Genomic DNA, 18,960 nt, shown 5'->3' on the forward strand with positions numbered 1-18,960 from the left:
AAAGTGAGTGAGTCACAGCGGCGCCTTTCTCGGCACTCGGGCTGTGGGGCCGCCGGGTGCACGTCTCTCCCGCCGCAGCTCGGCGGGTCAGCGCATGGAGCCCGGTTCCAGCCAGAGCGTCCCCGTCCGTCTCCCGACGAGGGGTCCCAGGGCCCTGCGGGCGTGTCCTTCTGCAGCTCAGCTGTAACGTGCCAGGGGGCGCGCGCCGGACGCCCGGTTTCTCGCCAGAGCCGCGCAGGGGCGTGTAGGGGGGGTGGGCTTGTCCGCTTCGGCCTCGGGCAGGGCGGGTGGGCGCGGGCGTCTCCAGCCGGGGGTCCGCGGGCGGGGCAGGAGGCGGCTCCACCGCAGGTCACTTCAGCGCCCCATGTCGCGGCAGGGCCAGCGGGACAGTTCAACGGTCGGCCAGTTGAGTGGAGATAGGTCCGTTTCAGAGCCATGCGCAGCGAGCGAGTCCCGTGTTGCAGCCGGGCCGGCCAGGGGGCTCCTGGGGGCCTTCTCGCCATCTGTGGGGGTGCTGGGTTGTCACAGCTGTGAGCGGGGGTGGGGGTTCCCTGGAGCAGGTAGAGGCTAGGGAGTAGGGAGGAACTTTCTAGAATGCCCAGCACAGCCCTGACAGCTGAGAAGGACCCGGCTGGGCTCCCTGCGGCCACCGGGAGAAGCCGTGGGGCAGGGCTGTGGGGCCAGAGGGGCCGGCAGAGCAAGGCCCCGTGGAGAGGCGGCCGGTGGCAGGTGAGCTACGAGGGGGTCGGTGCTTTCAAGCAGCCCTCAGCGCCGCCTTGCTCTGGGGCTCACGCCCTGGCCTTGCTCACTGTCCCCTCTGCAAAGCCCTGAAGGCGGTCATCCGGGAGCACTGTGGGCAGGAGCTGGCCCGCAGCAGCTGTGTCCCCAGAAGGAGGTGCCAGACAGGCAGGGCTGGTGGCTGCCAGGCCCAGTGTCCTCCCCTCCGGACACAGCCGTGCAGGGCCGGCTGCCGCGCCCGGAGAGCGCCTGTGACACTCTGAGGGAACCCCGACTTTGCCGGGACAGACCTGCTCTGCAGAGAGCCGCGCGCAGACAGCAGCTGCAGGGCCCCGGAGAGAGCTGCCGCCACTGCAGGCGGCTGGGGTGCAGCCCCGCGCCCCCGGGGTGTGGTCTGGGCGCTGGCCCCGATGCCCTGAAACCTGCTTTCCTTTCAACACGCCGTGGAAGTGCTCACTCAGCAGAACGGCTGTGAGAACGCGGCTCTCGGATCCGCGCGATGGAGCAGTCGCTGTTTTCAGTTTCAGCTGGAAAATTCACCTCTTTAAACACGAGCAGTATTTTTTTCCAGTAAGTTAGGCCGGTTGTGGTCAAAAAGAAGAGAAAAGAAAAAGCTTCAACAAACACATGAGCGTGTGGTTTTCAAGGAAAAAAGTGCTATAGGCAACATTCACAATTAGTTCCTATTAAATAAGCGTTTTGGCAGCAGGAAGGGCCTCCCTCCGGCTGCGCATGCAAAGCAGCCGGCCTGGGGCGTGCCTGGAAAATGCTGAGCCGGCGCCCCGGAGCTGGGACCCCCAGACGCCACCCCGCGGGGGGCCAGTGGCCGGGACAAGGGGCCGCCGCAGGCTCCCCCCTCTCCAGCACGCTGCCTGCAGGGGCTGCACCTGCTCCCCGCGCCCCAAGCCAGGCTTCCTCCCTCAGCGGCCAGAGGACGCTGGGGCCCTGGGGCCCCGGGGCTTCACCGGGGGTCGCTGTGCTGCTGCGCTGCCGGGAGCCGGTGCCCAGCAGCCCCCAGAGAAGGGCAGGGGCAGACGCAGCTCCCAGGCCCGCGGGCCTGGCGGAGAGGGAGGACGCCCCTTGCCGGCCAAGTAGGGCTCCCCACGGCTGCCCCCTTGCTGCCACTTTCAGAGCCTTAAACTCAGAAAGTGTGTCCCCACGAGGAACGGCCCCCGGGCCGGGCCCGGGCGATGCTCGCTGTCCCTGCCGGGCTGTGTCCAGGGGCAGTGACCGGCCCTTCCCTGGGCGGGCCAGTCACCCCATCCCTGACCTGCACCCCGTCTTTTGCAGAAGCACTGCGAGCGGGCTGCTTTCTCCTGCTTCCAGAGCGCCCGGCTGCAGCCCGTGCAGGCGGGAAGGGACGAGGCACGGGTCGCCCGGCTGGTCAAGCAGCTGAAGAGGAAGCTGCCCCCCTCGAAGGCAAAGACCGGCAGGCAGCAGATGCACATGCCCGTGAGTACAGCGTCCGCGCCCTCCTTATCGCGCTCGCCCGCAGCCCCGGCCTCCCGCGCCACTGTGAGCCACACACCCCAAAGGCCCAGAAGCCGGCGGCCCCAGGCCAGGCCTGACCAGAGCGGCCAGCGGTGACTGCCCGTCAGGACAGGCCTCGGCCAGTTCAGGGGCCTGTGGGGACCAGCCCTCCACACACAGTGTGACATTTCAATAAGCCGGCCCCACCCCAGCGCTGCTTCTGTTTTAGTTTCTCCTACATCTGGGCTCAAGTGTTTGTGACCTCAGACCCGCGGGCTGCGTCTAGATGCCGTCTCCCGCGCTGAGCTGGTTCAGGCACACTGGCCTCACTCGCGGGGCAGTGGCCACCCCACGCCCTCCACGAAGGCTCCTGGCCCTGCGCCCCAGCCCGAGACTCCCCCTCCCCGCTCGCCAGTGCTCCCTGGTCTGGTCTCTGCCTGGGCCAGCTCACAGGGGTGAGGCGCGGCCCCCATGGTTCTGACCTGCGCCTCCCGAGGACAGCGAGGGGCGTGTCCAGGCCCGCGGGCAGCCCGGCAGTCCGAGGCCCCTTGCACGCCTGGCACTGTCGAGTAATTCAGGCGGCCTCTAGCCAGTGCGTGAACACGCAGGCAGTCGCTTTGTGGCTAGTTTTCCCTCCTGCACGGAGCTTCGCCTGTGTTGGAAGTAAAATCGCAGTCGTGTCAGCATCCACCTCCTGCCCCCGCGGCTGCCCGGCCGGCCTGTCCCCGGGAGGCTTCCTCTGGGCGTCCCTCAGACAGGGAGCCGGTGAGCGTGTTTCTGAAGCCCGGCACCAAAGGCTCGTGAAAGTCAGTGTGGACCTTGGAGGCGGAACTGCCCAGTTCCCTGACAGACAGAAAGGGAGGCCAGAGGCCAAGGGCAATTCGGCCCCCTCCCCCCTAGCCGGACAAGGCTCTGCCCCAGCCCCCCGCTGGCCTCCCAGACCTGAGCCCAGGGGCGGGACAAAGCAGGGCCGTGAATCTGGGAACATAAGTGCAGCGGCAGGCAGAGCCCCAGCCGTAGCCGGACAACCCAGACGCGAGGGGCAGCCGGTCTCTCCCGGCCGGGACAGTCCGGCAGCAGCTGGTGACGGCACGTGCCGGGCACGGCAGAAGCCAGACGCCTTTTCACCATGTACAGCAAACCCCCAGCAAAGCTCATCCCTGCGCTAGAGCAGTTCTGTTTCCCGAAGCACAGCACCGCGGCGGGCCGCAGGCGGGCGGCCACCCCCCGCCAGCGCCTCGAAGCGCGCTGGACACAGAGAGGTGATGCTGAGATGTTCAGGTGTTTCGGTTTGTAAAAAGCAGCAAAACGACCGAGCAGTGTAAGTCACAGGGCGAGGAGATGCAGCCAGGCCCCGGGCGGCTCTGGGGCTGCGGGACGCTGCGAGGCGTGGCGGGGCCTCCCCGAGGCTGTTCCGCGAGCGCGACCTCGTCTGCATGGAAGCCAACCTCAGGCAACATCGGCTAAGCAGGGAGCGTTTTCAAGAGTGTCCCTTTCCCGCTGATTTCCAGACATGCCCGCCGTGCGACTCTTACGAGAAGCAGCCGCTCGAGGAGTTCCTGCGGCGGCTCAAGGCGCTCCTGCAAAGGGTAAGGCGCCCTCGCGTGCCCGCCGCCCCCGCCCGCTCGCCCCCGCGCCACCCTCACGGGCCCTCTCCCCGCAGATGATCGGGCAGCACCTCTCCTAGCCGTCGCGGGCTTCGCGGTGCCCCGCAGCTGGACGCCAGGCTCCGGCCCGGGCGGGACCCCCGGACTCCACAGAGGTCGCCGGGAGCGGCGCCGGCGCTCAGCGGGTGTTCCGGGCGGGCGCTCCGGGCCCAGCGCCTGCCGCGGTGCCGTGTGGGCTGCCGGGGGACGTCCCGCCCGCCCGGCGTCCGGTTCCCACGGATTCCACGGCCGCTGCGTGGCTACTTCTCTTACTTGTGGTTGTGCTGTTCTCCCACGCCCGCGAGCCCCACGCGCGGCCAGCCGGGGCCCCTGCGAGGCCCCCGAGCTCACGCAGAGCCGGAGGCCCAGAGAGAAGCTGAGATCTTGACTCTCTCGAGGAAATGAAAACCGAGTGTTTAAAACATTCATCCCAAAGTCCCCTTTTATGTGGGAACGTAGGATGCCGGGGGTGTCAGCCTCTGACCGGGCCCGCCGGGCCACCCGGCCGCCACGGAGGACTCGCCCTTTACTGGCGTCCGGCCACGGTTTTAACATCGGAGCGACGGGTGTGTGTGTGGCGCGGCCCCCACGCTTCCTTCCGCTCGCCCCGAGCTGACCGCTCCGGCCGTGGAGACCGGGGGGCGTCTCCGGCGGCTCCTCTGCAGCGGGGAGGACGGCGGGGCGCCCGGGGTCCTCGCCCCCCTCCTCTCCTCTCTGGGAGCTGCCGCAGACCCGGCCCTGGCCCCGGCGCAGGTCAGCGGCCGGGGACAGAGGCGAGGCCAGGGTGCCCGCTGGCCAGAGGCAGACTCGGACGCGAGCCCCCTCCAGAGGACACGGGCGCTTTCCCTCACCGCCAGCGCGGCTCCACCCAGCAGTTTCTTCAACCATGAAGCTAAAAACTCTAGAAAAATGTTCTCTAGAACATCATAAGCTACTTGAAACTTGTGAGAATGGCGGTGGCCAGAGTGTACTTTCTGATCTGAGAACAATAATCCACTGAAAAGTATTTCAAAAGCAAGAACAGATGAATCCACGGCTCGGAAAGTTCTGCGAGGGGCCCGTGACTCACCAAATGGCCCTGAGACACGACGGCATCAGCAAGAAGGCGCGGCCCACCCGCGGGCCAGGCCCGGGGGCAGGCGTGAGAGACGCAGCCCGGCTCGGCCCTGGCCTCTGGGCCTTGACGTCTCTGACACTGTGATTTCATATTTAAAACAAGGTATTTATTTCTGCCCTGCTGTTAAAGTCTCTGTTCTAGTCCTTTTGACCAGAGACTCTTCCTTGGAAGTAAAAATGACTCGCCGGCGCGCTAAGAGCCTTCACTACTGAGTTTACAGCCCGGCAGGCCCTGCCGGGGCGGCGAAGACCGAGGGGCCGGGAGGGGAGGCTGGGGCTGGGGCTCCCGTCCGGCTGGAGCCCGGGTCCTCTGCTGCGGGCGGCGGTGCGGGGGCTGGGACGCGCCCTCGGGCCCCGGACTCTGCCTGTAGACCCAGGGCGGCCGGCCAGCGCTGTCTCTGGAGCCGCCCTCCCTCCTCTCAGGCGGTTTTGTGCACGAGCCCCGAGTGTTCGTGGCGCTCTCAGAGCTGAGCACAGTCCTGACAGCCAGCCCTCAGTTACTCCTCACTCCCTGCACGGCGCCCAGCCGGGACAAGGGTAGTGGAGGGGGGCGGAGGGGACACGGCCCAGGTCACCAGGGTTCAAGCAAAATTAATCATGAGTTTTAGTGTTTTAGCTGAAAGTGTCGTCTTGAAAAGTCATAGCATTATTATCCTGTACTATTCCTGTGTTGTATTTACATTTGCACCCGAGAACTTAGTTTTAATATGAATTATGTAACTTTTTAACTTAATGATTATTTATTATATATTTGGTTTTAAATGTTTATATTCATGGCTTCTTATTTAAGACCTAACCATATTAAACACCACCCGTCAGTACCAGTGTCTTGTGATTCCCTGGAAACCTTCTGTTTTATCAGAAAACAGAAGTCGCGTCTTGCTTTCTGGGAGCCCAGAGTTTCACATCTGCAGAGTCGAGGTGATCTCCTCTGGTGGGCTGGACTTTGCCCCAGCTGCGCCCCACCCATGGGTGCGGGAGGTGTGGAAGCCCCCACGGTGCTGGGTCCCGCGCGCACGCCCGCGAGCAGCTGCCCCTGACCCGGCGCCCACTGTTCTGGTTCTACCCCCCCCAGGGCACCAGCACGGCCCCTCACCCCACCCCCCACGCGCCCCCCATGTCCCTCCTAGGCCCGGCCGCTCCTCTCACGTGAACCCTATTCCCTCCGCACCCCAGTGAGTTGCTGCCGGGTGAATGCCCCCTCGCTGACCCTCGCAGGGAGACGCGTCCTCTCAGCCTGTCCTCTGCATCCTTCCCGCCTGGCCGCCAGAGAGGCTTAATGACACCGAAGTCCAGCGAGCCTGTCCAGTAACTCAGCCCCAGTGGCCTCCTCCCACGACCCGCGGCCCTGGGCAGCAGGAGGCGGCACTCCTGGGCCAGGAGAACCCTGTGGCCTGCGCCCCGAGTCCCAGCCGACAAGCGTCCACAAACTTAGCTGAACCCAACGCAAAGGGCAGGACGCCGCCCACGCGAGTCCGGGTCCTCAGGCCGGGCCATGCAGCGCCCACAAAGTGCCCCAAGCCAGCGCCCGCCCGCTGCTCAGCAGAGGCCAGTGAGCCTTCAAGAAGTCAGCTGGCCCAGGCTGTGGCTCCAGGGCCACGCCGGGGCCAGGACCCAGCACTCCCTCAGGGACACCACACCCTGGGGCGTCCCGCCTACTCCTGCAGTGCCCAGGGTGGGCGCTGGCCCGGACCCACCTGGACTCCGAGGGGGAGACCTGATGCCGCCTGCTGGCTTGGCTCGGCCCCCCCCCCCCCCCCCCCCCCCGCTCTCCGGGACCTCCTGCACCCGCCCCCTGCCCCACCGGACACCCCCCACCCCCGCCCCATCAGGCCCCTGCCCGCATGCCCGGAGGCAGCCTCCTCCTGCCCCCGGAACGCAGAAGGTGAACATGGAAGCTTGGTTCTCATGGCTGAGCTGCTCAGAGGCTCGTCCACGGAGGGCGCGCCCCCTCCACCCCCGGACCCCAAAGACGATTTTCCACCTTGGTGACAGCGAGGCTGAGCTCATCCCAGACGCCTCCTCCCGCCACAGACTCATCGGCCCTTCTTGGCGTCCCTTCCCCTCAGTCCTGGGCGGCCTGGAGGCCCTGATCTTGCGAGGCCCCGCCAGAGCCCGAGGCCCAGCCCGAGGGTGGGGGACTCAGGCTTAATGAGTCTCTGAGGAGCGCCAGGGCACGCTGTGAGCTCAGGGGCGGACCTTCGCATTGGCACCTGCCCCGGCGGGGGCTGGGAGGCGAAACATTCTCCTGCGACCCCAACTCAAGCAATTCTCAATCGAACTCAAGAGAAAATAGAAAAGGGGGGGCACAGCAGGACTGGACGCGATGCAGCCCCCCTGTAGAAACGCCCTTCGTGCTGCACATTCCCGGCCACCCCATCCAGGAGAATCCCCAGTGCCCCAGCCCCTGTACCCCCAGCCCTGTACCCCCAGCTCAGCCCCCAGGCCCCCTGCCCCAGCCCAGCTCCTACCCCCCAGCCTGTCCTCTGTCCCCCGAGCCCCCAGCCCCGGCCTGACCTCTGAGCGCCCCCAGTACACAGGGAGCAGGAGCCGTCGGAGGGAACAGACCCGCTGGCATCTGCACCGCACAGCTGTGTCCACTGCGCAGCAGTGACCTTTCCATGTCTTTAAACTTTAATTTTAAATTTAAAATAAGAAGATGACTTAGGGCAAAGATCCATTTTATTATCCAAACAGGCACTTCCAGGAGTCGGGGTTCGCCGGGGTGCGACCGTGGGGCTCCGCACGGGTGCATGCTGACACGCTCACAGGTGCACGCTGACACGCTCACAGGTGCTTCCCCTGGAGCCGCAACTCACTGCTCTCCAGTCCCCGGGCGGGGAGGAACCCACCTCGGCCACAGGAGCAGGTCAGGGGCAGGAGAGGCTCCCCCGGAGCCGGGCTCCACAGCCCACCCGCCTCACTGCGCCCGCAGCCCAGCCCCAGCCGCACTTAGGGGGTCTCCTGTGGCTGGGCCTGGCCGAGGGATGGCCGCCAGGCGGGCTGGCTTTGTTCTCACTCGCGCCAGAGCCGGGAGGATGCGGGCCCAGAAGGGAACGTCCTTCCTTCGGCCGCCGTCTGAGGCAGAGGGGCAGGAGAGCAGGACTTGGACTTCCCGGGGGCAGGTGAGCAGGACTTCCCGGGGCAGGTGAGCAGGACTTCCGGGGGGGGGGGGCAGGTGAGCAGGACTTCCCGGGGGCAGGTGAGCAGGACTTCCCGGGGCAGGTGAGCAGGACTTCCCCGGGGGCAGGTGAGCAGGACTTCCCGGGGGGCAGGTGAGCAGGACTTCCCGGGGGCAGGTGAGCAGGACTTCCCGGGGGGCAGGTGAGCAGGACTTCCGGGGGGGGGGCAGGTGAGCAGGACTTGGGGGGGGGGGCAGGTGAGCAGGACTTCCCGGGGCAGGTGAGGAGGACTTCCGGGGGGGGGGGGGCAGGGCGGTCCCCAGGGGCCGGCGCTGGCCGCAGCTTGAGCTGAAGTCCCTCCTGGGGCCACGAGGCTGCCGGCGCGCGGGGAGCGGCCGGTCACCTCAGAACCCCGCAGGGCTGTTCCCGAGCCTGGCCTCTGCCGCCACCTGCTGCCACAGGACGCCAGCGTGAGGCCACCCCGGCCCGGCTCGGGCTGTCACCCCAGGCCGCGGAGCTGCCGGCGCTCGGACCCCAGGACCCCAGGACCCAGGACCCCAGCCGCCGGCGGTGCTCACGCGGCCCGGCCCGCAGCCCAGGACGGCGCCCCGGCGGGCCGGGACCTGCCACGGCGCGGCCGCCCGTCGCCCTCGCCGGGACCCCGGAGCCGCTGCTGGGCGCGGGGCCGGGCCGGCTGCCCCCCTGACCCGGCGGCGCGCCCGCCCGGTCTCGGCCCGGGGCGCCTGAGGGCGCGGGCGGCGGGAGCCGGGCGGAGACGCCCGCGAGGCCTCCGGGGCTGTGGGCGGGGACCCCCGCGGGCCCCGGGGGACGCCCGAGGCGCTGGGCCGGCTCGCTGCCCACGGCCGCCGCGGCCGGGCCGGGTGACCGCGCAGGGGCCGGGAGGCGCGCGCCCCCCGCGGGCCCCACCGCTGGCGCCCCGGGCGCCGGGACCCCGCAGGGCCAAGCCGCCGCGCGACCTCGGGACCGCAGAGCCGCCGGCCCGGGCGCCCCAGGGCACCCGCCCCGCCCCGCCCCGCCCGCAGCCACGCCCCGTCAACAGCCACGCCCCGCCCGCAGCCACGCCCGCCACGCCCGCAGCCACGCCCCGCCCGCAGCCACGCCCCGCCCGCAGCCACGCCCTGCCTCGCAGCCACGCCCGCAGCCCACGCAGCCCCCCCGCGGCCCCGCCCGCAGCCCGGTCCACAGCCACGCCCACAGCCCCGCCCCGAAGCCACGCCCCGCCCCGCAGCCACGCCCGCCACGCAGCCCCGCCCCTCCCGTCCCGTAGCCCCGCCCGCCACGCAGCCCCTCCATCCACGCCGTGCCCCGCCACCCACACCGTGGCCCGCCCCGCCGTAGCCTCGCCCACCGACGCCGTAGCCCCGCCCTTCCAGGCCGTGACCCCGCCCCGCAGCCCGCCCATGCCGTGCCCCCCCGCGGCCCCGCCCACCCGCGCCGCGGCCCCGCCCGTGGCCCCGCCCCCTGCTCCTCCCTCCAGGGCCCCACACAAGAGGAGAGGGCGCAGCCGGGCCTGGGTGGGGAGCCCCGAGACTCCGGGGGCGTCGGGCGCGGAGCCCCGCAGGCTGGGGCCGCTGGCTGGGACAGGCCGCGGCAGCCTCCCTCGGCGCCCCCAGAGTCCGGGCACCGAGGGCTGCGCCCCGGTCCTGGGGTGAGGCTCGACGGCAGCCCCCAAGGGTGGCGCCTGGGGCGGGGGGCTGCGTCTGCCCTGGCCCCTCTGCGGCCCCTGCCCCCAGCAGCGCCGGGCGCCCCCCCAGCAGCGCCCGCGCCCCCCAGCAGCGCCGGGCGCCCCCCAGCAGCGCCGCGCAGGCCCCCGGGGGGCGAGGGTCCCCGTCCCGGCCCCCAGCGGCGCCGCGCGCCCCGCCAGGGGCAGCACAGGCCGGGCCTGGCCGCGGGGCCGGGCGCCTCCCTCGCGCCTGGCGCCCCGCAGCTCCGCCCGCGCCGGGCTGGCCCGTCACCCCAAGCAGCGGCCGCTCCGCGGGGCGCCTGGCCCGCGCGCCCCGCAAGGCCCAGGCGGCAGGAGCGCGCCCCGCCGCGCGGCCTCTTGGGGGGGCTGCCCGCGGGCCGGGACATTTCCAAGGGAGCGGGGGATCTGCGGGGATTCCGGCCGGCCTGGGCCCCCTGGGCCCCGCGGGGCGCCGACCCCGCCCCGGCCACAGCCCGGCCCGCGCGGCTCCCCCGAGAGCGGCCGCGGGGAGGTCGCCGGTTCTCTCTTCTCCAGAGAAACAGCTTCCTGCCGAGTGAGCCCGAACCCCGATGCGCTGGGCCCCGCTGGTGTCCCCCTGGCCCGAACCCCGATGCGCTGGGCCCCGCTGGTGTCCCCCTGGCGCGCCGGGCACGAGCCGCAGGGAGCTCAGGAAGCGCCGCGGGCGAGCGAGTGTCCCGCACGGCACGGAGCCCCCGGGGACTTGGGGCCCAGGAGCCCCCCGAGAGGGGGCGCCGAGGGAGGTGCGCACGAGGGCTGAGGGCGCGGCCCCTTTCTGCTGCGACCCCCTCCGTGCCGGCGCCCCCAGAAGTCTGGGCTCCAAGCGAGGAGGGCGCGCGGGCTCAGGGGGGCCCGGGATGGGGCCTCGGGCGCTGCTGCAAGTCCGTGTCCCCCCAGGGCCGCCAGGGCCCCGCAGACCCGCCGGGCGTGGGCGCCGCTCAGCGCAGGCCGGACGCTGGGCCGCGGCGGGTCCGCAGCCGGCCGGCCCGGACGGAGGCGCAGCCCCAGCTCCGAGGGGTGCGAGCAAACCACGGGCATCGGGGGCCGCGCGCGGGGGACGGGGTTTCTCAGAGGCGAGCGCGCCCCGCCGCCCGGGCGCCCAGACAGCGTCCACCCGGCTGGACACGGGCGGGGACCAGAGACGGAGGGAGCCGCCGGCCCTGCCGGGACGGCGCGGCCGCCCCCTGCGCCTCCGCAGACAGAGGCCAGCACGGCCCTGGCCTCCCGGCCGCGCCCTCCGGCCGCACCGCCTCCCGCAGGTCGAGTCTGAGCCCCGCAGCTCTCAGAGCCGCGGGGGGCCGGGCGCGGGGCGCGGGCGCTGCCTCTTCTCCGCGCGCGTCCCTTCCTCGCGACCCCTCCAGCGCTGGGGTTCCTGCGCCCGCGAGCCTCGGAGGCCCGGGGAGCCCTTCCTGAGGGCAGCAGGCTCCAGCCCTGGGGTGCGAGGCGAGGGCGGGGGAGCCGCCCCCAGCCGGTCCTGGGCTCCCCCGGGCCCCCGAGCTGCCCTTGGCCAGGCCGGCCGCGCGCCCGAGGCGGGGCCCAGGGCGTCCGCGCAGCTCGTGGCCACTCAGCCGCTGCCCAGCGTGGCCCGAGCCCGCGGAGCGGTGGGCGCCGGGAGGCAGGGCCCGTGGCGGCCAGTCCCGGAGGGGCGCAGCATGGCCGGGGCGCCGTCCCCCTCCCCTGCCCGGCGCTGTCCAGGCCCGTCCTCAGCACCCGGGCCGGGAGCCCCGACGGCCGTGGCCACGCCCCCCCTGCCTTCTCCTGGGTCCTCGGCCTGCCAGCGGGCGCGCGCGGCCCCAGCGTCCCGCAGGCGCGTCCAGCCCGGGTCGGCGCCTCCAGGCCCAGGTCCTGCTGCCGGACCCTCCCCGCCTGGCCCGGGCTGGGCTGGGCGCGGCGCCCGCGGGAAGCGGGTGTCTGGTCCGGTGCGCGGCGGGGCCGAGGCGCCCCATTCCCGGCTCCGGAACTGGAGTCAGGAAGACGGACGCGGCTCTCCCTGCGCGGGACCCCCGCCGGCGCCCGCCGCCTCTCCCCGTGCGGTCCGCGGCTCCCCGGGGGCCGGGCCGCGGCGGGGCAGCGGGGAGGCGGGCGGTTCCTGCCCGCGGCCCCGGAGCCCCTTTCTGGAGCCGCGGCGTTTCCAGGAACCGCCTCCCCGGGAGCCGCGTGAGTCACCGCGGGGGGAACCACACGAGGCGCCGCCCCGGGAAGCCCGGCGGGCCGGGGGAGGCCCTGCGGGGGACCCACCGCCGGGCAGGAGGACAGCGGCGGCCCAGGGGCGCGCGGCGCCGACGGGGGCGCCCCATGTGTGCCTGGGGCAGCCGGGGAGCCCGGGAGCCCGTCCCAGCCCCGGAGCCCCGAGCCCCGCTCGCGAGAGACAAAAGCCCCTTTTGAGAGGTGACTGCAGCCGCGCCCCCCAGGCTGAGCCACTTCGCGGCCGCGCCTCTTCCCTGGGGAGGCTCCTCGCGGCTCGGAACGCGCCCCGACTTCCTGGCCCGGCGCGGGGCGGGGGCCTCCCGCCGCCCGCCCCGCCGCCCGCCCCCAGCCAGGAGCGTCCCCCGGAGCGGGCGGGGGGGGGGGCCGGCCCGGCTGACCGCGGAGGTCCGGTCTCTCCAGCTCTTCCGGGCCCGACGGCCGGGCCGGAGCAGCGGGGGCCGCGCCAGCACATCCTGCCGGGCCTCAGCGGGGCGCCCGCGGCGGGTCGGGGCTTCCCGGGGGCGGCAGGGACCAAGGAGGCGGTGACGGCACAGGCTCCCGCGCCGCCCGCGCAGGCCGCGCCCCCCGCCCTCCCGCGCCCGCCGGGGCCGCCAGCCGGGACCGGAGGGACCCGCCAGCCGGGACGGAGGGCGCCGGGCCCGCGTCGTGTCCCGGTGCGGCCGCCGCCAGCCCAGCCGGCCGGCCGCAGACACGGCGGGGCGGCGCAGCGCACGGCGGCGGGGACGGGCCTCGAGGGCTGCCCGGGGCGTGCGGGCCGCCGGCCTCCTGAGCCGCCCCTCCGTGGCCGCCCCGCCAGCCCAGCCGGGCCTCCCTGCGCCTGCCGCGGGCCTGGCGGGCAGCGCCTCCCGGGCGGCCAGCGAGGCCGGGCGGCGACCTCCTCCGCGAGGACCCGCGGGCGGGCAGCGGAGGCCGCAGGTGGACCGGCCTCCCCGGGGAGGAGCTGCGGGGAGCAGGCAGGGCCTTCCCCGGAGCCCCACGGCCCCCTCAGAAGAGCCCCAGGCAGGTTCCCTTCCATTGCCAAAGAAACCCAGTTGGGAGTGAAAGGAAAACAACCCCATTTGGGGGAAAATAAAGTCGCAGCAGAGCAAAGGTCCAGGGTGGGGGTCCTGGGCCTGATTCGGAGCCCCGAGATTCAGGGAAGCGCCCCCAGCCGGCAGCATGGCCCCAGCACCCCAGGCGGCCCCCAGCCCCGTAGGTAGCCCAGCTCCACCCACGCCCCCACCCCGCCCCGCAGCCCCCACCCCCCAACCTCGCCCGCCCCTCCCCTCCCCCCACCGTGGCCACTCCCCGGCGGGAGGACTAGACGTGACCCCTGCGCCCCGGGTGCCCGCTGCCCCGCCAGGTGGTGTGAGGGCCCCCGGGGACTGCGGAGATGGCAGCACCACACGCGCCTCCCCCAGACCCCCTTCCTGCTTGAGGGTGCCCTGACGGCCTTCCAGGCCCTCCTGCGCCAGACCCCGCCCCGCCTGCTGTGCCTGTCCTGCGCCACTGCCCGCCGCTCACGCGGCCTCTGGACGCTCCTGCTCCCTCCGGCCACCTGGGCGCGGCGGCCCTCGCTTGGGGGGGTGGCCCCAGGGTGGGCGCGTCTACCCCGTCCTGGGCAGCCAGGGACCCCCAAGTGCAGAAGCGGGACCCGCCTGTGGCGGGACTTCGCCGAGGCCGGAGCCCTGGGTTCCTGACGTGATGGGCGCCTCCCCGGCTCAGTCCCACCACGTGCGGCACAAGTGCACTCGGGGCACAGACACGCACACCCGCACACGCAGCAGCACACACATGCACGCGAACATCTGCACACACCAGCACACGCCCCAGCACACGTGCACACATGCACAAATGTGCTGCACACCAGCACATGCACCACACACCAGTGCACATGTGCACCTGAACACCAGCACATGCACCAGCAGCACACACGCGTGTGTACACACGTGCAGGCGTGCGCCGCCCCCCAGGGGCCTCAGGCCCCCAGCGTGCCCGCAGGCCGCCTCCGAAACCCCCGCACAAGCGCCTCCGGGCCCCGCGGCGCGGGCCGGCCCGACCCCACGGCAGTCGGCTGCAGCCGCGCCCACCGCCCGCGCGCCCCGCCCGCCCCGCGGCCTGCAGGCCCAGCGCGAGCCCGGGCGGGGTCCGGGTCAGAGTGTCGGGGTCTGGAGCGAAGGGTCCGCGGGCGCCGCGGGTTCCGCTGGGGCATCAGGGGCGCGTCCCTCCCGCCGAGACGGGGAGCCGCAGGCGCCTCCCGCTCGGGTTCTGACTCACGCAGGGGCAGCCGGGGCCGGCCCGGGCAGAGGGGCCGGTCCTGCTCTTTCGGCGCCAGGGCCCGGCCCTGTCCTGCCCCGGGGCCGCCATTCCCGCTCTGACTCGGAGTTCGGCTTCCAGAAGGTTCTGCAGGCAGCGCCGAGCCCTGCTGTGCGCCGCGTCCTCGCGCAGAGGAAGAACTCGGCGTCCCCCGAGCCCCCGCACGGCAAGTCCCGCCCGAGCCCAGAGGCCGCTCCTGCCCCGCCCCCACCCACCCCGCCCCCACCGCCCCCCTGCGCCCCCCTGCGCCCCCGGAGGTGTGAGGGCCCTGAGGCTGACAGGGCCTGGCTCAGGCCCTCTCGGGGGCCGCGTCCAAGCCCGAGACCGCGCCGCGGCCGGCGCTGCCCCCCGTCCCCCAGCGCCCCCCCACCCCCACCCCCCGTCCAGGAGGAAACTGAGGACCCCGGGGCGAGACCCGCGGTTCCCGCCGCCGTCCAGCTCCGGGCAGCGCCATGGACGGGCCGCCGCCGCGCTGCGCTGCTCCTCTGACCCCCAAGCGGCTGATGCTCCGGGTCTCGGGCAGGACCCCGGCCCCCCCGCACCCCCGGCCCCCCCGCAGGCCCCCCGCCCCCCGCAGAGGCCCCGCGGCCCCCCGGCCGCCCGCTCCCGAGCCCGCGCTGCTGCTCCCGGCAGAACCCCCGGCGGCGAGGGTCTCAGCGGCGGGGTCCCCCCCCCCCCGGCCTCGCCACCCCGCCCGCCCCGAGGTCCCCGGCCCGGGAAGGGCCGCGCCCGGGGACAGTCCCGGCGACGTCCCGAGGCCAGAGAAAAGCCCCGAAAGTCCCAGCGCGCCCGGGGCTGTTTGTGGACGGGGCTTTCGGCCGCGGTGTGGCCGAGGCGCGGGCAGCGGAGGGGGGGTCCCCGGCCTCGGCCCTGCCGGCGCCCCGGGGGGCAGGTGCCCAAGCAGCCCCGGACGGGCGGCCGCTCCCCCCGCTCTGCGCCCCGGGGCCCGGGGGCTGGCCGCGGGGAGGGCGAGTCCCCCGCACCCGGCCGCTCCGGTCCAGCTCGGCCTCGTCCGAGGGCGCGGCGCGGGGGGCGGGGGGGCGGGGGGCTCCCCCAGACCCGGGCGGGCAGCTGACCGTCCGCCGCGAGGGGCGGGGGTCGCCAGCGCCGCCGCCGGGTCGGCCCCTCCCGGGACGCCTGGACCCGCGCCCGCCTGGCCCGCGAGGCGGCCGACCCACCCCGGACGGGAGCCCAGAGGGGTCGGGGCGCGGAGCCCGAGTCCCGGGGCGCCGGGTGACCCCCCGCCGGCCGTCCCGGGGCTCGACCCTGGGCGGCGTCTCCGTGTGCGGGGCTCCTCCAGGGAGGCGCCCCCCGCGCCCCCGTCCCCCCCACAACGGCCGCGGGGGCCGTGGCCGGCGTGGCCGGGGGGCTCTGGGGGGTCCGCCGCCCCCCGCGGCCCCCCGCGGCGAGCCGGGGCTTCCTCCAGCCCGACTCGGCCGGGGCGCCCCGGGGGCTGCGCTCGCGCGTCCATGGGGGGCTCGCAGTGGGGGCGCCTCTGCGAGTGGATGGGGGCTCTGCGGTGGGGGTGCCTGGGGCGGGCCGGGCCTCTGCGGGGTGGGGGCCCGGCACCCCCCGCGCTCCCCGATGCTGGACGAGGCGCGGGCGCGCCCCCGGCTCGGGGCGCATCTCGGGGTCGGGACCTAGAAAGGCCTGCCGCCCCGCGCCCGGCCCGGCCCGGGGCTCCGGCCGCCCCCGCCGGGAAGGCCCGGGAGGCGGTGCTGCCCCGCGGTGGAAAGTGGCTGGAAACTGACACTGACGCGCTCGGGGGCGCGGGCCCCGGGCAGGAAGCCCGCGGGGATCACCGCCGCTCCCGTGGAAAGCGGGCGTGGGGCGCGGCAGGGGAAGGACTTCGGGGTTTTCGCCCGCCGCCGGCTCCGGAGCCGGGGAGAGGCGCGCCCGGGGCCTCCCGGACCCCACGCCCTCGGCGGGCAGCCGGGCCACGTCCACGTCCCGAGCCCGGGCGCTGCCCCACGTCTGAGTCAAGGCCAAAGTACAACCCGCGGCCCCACGGGGCCCCACGCCACGGACAACCACCCTGAGGCTAACGGGGGGCCACGGGGTCTCCCTCCTGCAGCCTCGCGGCGCGCCCGAGCACAGAGCAGCCCCTGGGCGCCCCGTCCCTCAGGCGAGGCGCAGCCAGCCCCGACCCGGCCCAGCGGGGGAGCCGCCAGCAGGGGCCCCGAGACCCCAGCCGGGGGACCCCCGGAACTCTGGCATGGTGGGGTCCTGCAGGCAAAGGCTGTGTCCAGGGCCCAGCCAGGTTGCCACACCAGGTGCCGGGAGAGCGCTGGCTGTCCATCTGTCCGTCCATGGCACCTGGAGGCTGCCCTGGAGCCGCGAGGCCTCAGCCTTGTCCTCTGGACGACCGTGCCCCACCGGAGGCCCTGAAGGAGCCACGGTCAAGTGTGGCGGCAGCAGTGGGCTGAGAAGAGGCTCCCGGACCCCCAGGGCTTCCCGCCACCACAGTGCGGCCTCCAAGTCTCCGGCCCCCACCTGTGGCCTGCTGGGTGCGGGCCAAGGCCCAGGCGGGACCAGCCCATGTCACCCAGAAACCAAGCTGTGGCCTCGCTGCCGGTCAAGGGCTGGGCCCGGGTCCAGGCCCCTGGTGAGAAGCCCTGGGCCGGCCCTTTCTGGACAAACTGAGGTCAGCACCCTGACCACAAGGCTTCCTTCCCTCCCCACTGTGAGCAGCTGGCGCCCTACTCGGGGGTCAGGCTGGATTTGGGCCACGGCCACCCCTCTTCCCATAGCAAGGGCCCAGCAGCAGCCCTGGAAGGATCCAGAAGACCAGGGCTGCTCCAGTGAGCAGGTGGCCGAGCGTCTGGCGGAGGAAAGAGACCACGAGCAGCCGCCCTTCCAGTGCCTGGCGCATGGGCGTGCCAGTGCTGGGTGGGGCGGCCGGGCTGCCTCCTCCTGCCGCCCTGCTGGGCAGGGAGTCCGAGTGGGCGACGCCCCAGCACAGCAGGAGCGACCCCAGCAGTGTTTCCACATGAGAAACGGCAGCAGGCAGGACGGCAGCCCCCGCAGCACGGCGGGGGCACCCACAGCCGCCCGGTGCAGGTGGGCATGAACGCACAGGGATGTGCCCGTCAGCCCACAGCAGCGCCAGCCGGCACTGCCCCGGAAGCACCAACACGCTGCGGGCAGCCCCAGGCCTCCGCCTCGGCCACCACAGCCGGCAGCAGGGAGGCCACGCGGCCACCATGGGGATTCACCTGCTGACGGGGACCCCACCGTGGGGTCCGGGAGAGGCCTCTGCACCCCCACCCACTGACCCAGCCCCTACGAAACCAGCAGATCAAGTGACGGGGCATCCACACAGGGGCTGTCCTTCAGCCTCTAGCCAGGAGGCGCCCTGCACACCCACCTAAGGGCCTCGGAAACGGGGTGCTCAGGCTGCAGGGCTCACCTGCACAGGGTGAGGGTGTCGGAGCCCATGTGGATGGGGTCTCGGGTCAGTGCTATGACCACAAGGATGAACATCTCTGCCCGGGCTGGGGATGGCGCCCAGCAGGTGCGGCCGGAGGGGCAGCCCCATGTCCACTAGCGCTGCACAGCGCTGGGGCCACTTGGGCTCAGACCAGGGGGCGGGGTCCCAGCCGCAGGCTGAAGCCGGCCCTGCCCCGCCGGGTCGGACACGGGGCGAGTGCCCGCCCTGCCAAGGCTGGGCCAGGCTGCAGCCTGCAAGCCAGACCCGCCGTCCACCCAGGACCCGCCTTTCCCGGACTCATGTGCACAGACCCCACGAGGGCGGCCTCGGCTGGCACAAGGCTCATGCCCGCGAAGGCTGCCTGGGGAGAGGAGGCATCGCTGTCCATCCAGCAACATCCCGCGGTCCTTGCCGGCAGCGGCGCCCACGCCCCAAGCAGGCACCTGGAAGCTGCCTCCCAGCAGCTGCGGCGCCTTCTCCCCACCCCCGCGCGTCTCCCACGGTTCACCCTGACATCTGGGGGGCAGCTGGGCCTCCTGGCCCGGCCACGGTCAGCCGCTTCCCAGGCGCTTTCCCGCTGCCTCTCTCTTTTGGAGAAAATCTATGCCGCTCATTGGGCTGTTTCTGAATCGGGTTATCTGTCTTCGGACCGTGGAGCTGCAGGAGTTCCTGGTGCTCAGCGTGTGGCAGGCGACCCGCGGCGTCCTCCGGCCTCCCGGGAGGCTTTTCTCTCTCAGCGTGAACTCCTCGCCCGCTTACCGTCGCTTACTGCTCTCGCTTTAGCGACACACCCAAGAAACCGCTCCCAGCCCCAAGGCGAGAACGCCTCCCACGCGTTGGAGTGGCGTCTCCCGAGGGCGGGAGCGGTCCGTGTCCGAGCCGGCCGCGGGCAGAGCCAACCATCCAGGCAGAGACGGGGCGCCCGCGGAAGGGAGGCTTGGTCTCTGGGCGTCGCTGGGGCCCACCCGCTGCTCTCCCCCCGGCGCGCCGGCTCTTCCTGCCGAAACAACGCGCGGACGGGGCTGCCCTCAGGTTCCAGCACCGCGCTGACCACCAGCGCCTGCCTTGCGCATTCTCCAGCCACAGAAGCAGCACGACAGCCTGGAGACGGCCGTCGGGTCGGTCAGCTGCACGGAACAATAAACGGGGGCAGGCGGCAGCCGCCTCCTACTCTCAGCTCTCAGCCCGCCGGCACGGGCCTGGCCCAAAGCG

The 18,960-nt window shown here is 73.0% G+C and overlaps 1 protein-coding gene across 1 annotated transcript; it reads left to right on the top strand.

Moving 5' to 3' along the window:
- Positions 1 to 10,366: 10,366 nt before the first annotated feature.
- LOC119234788 (collagen alpha-1(I) chain-like) lies at positions 10,367 to 18,531 on the top strand. The gene is made up of 5 exons (XM_037497785.1): positions 10,367 to 11,972; positions 14,338 to 14,575; positions 14,706 to 14,830; positions 17,069 to 17,207; positions 18,345 to 18,531. The coding sequence occupies exons 1-5, from the start codon at positions 10,367 to 10,369 to the stop codon at positions 18,529 to 18,531; spliced, it is 2,295 nt and encodes a 764-aa protein (XP_037353682.1).
- Positions 18,532 to 18,960: the final 429 nt, after the last annotated feature.

The sequence above is a fragment of the Talpa occidentalis genome, unplaced genomic scaffold, assembly GCF_014898055.3.
Source record: "Talpa occidentalis isolate TD23 unplaced genomic scaffold, MPIMG_talOcc4v2.1 talOcc4.8, whole genome shotgun sequence".
Taxonomy (NCBI): domain Eukaryota; kingdom Metazoa; phylum Chordata; class Mammalia; order Eulipotyphla; family Talpidae; genus Talpa; species Talpa occidentalis.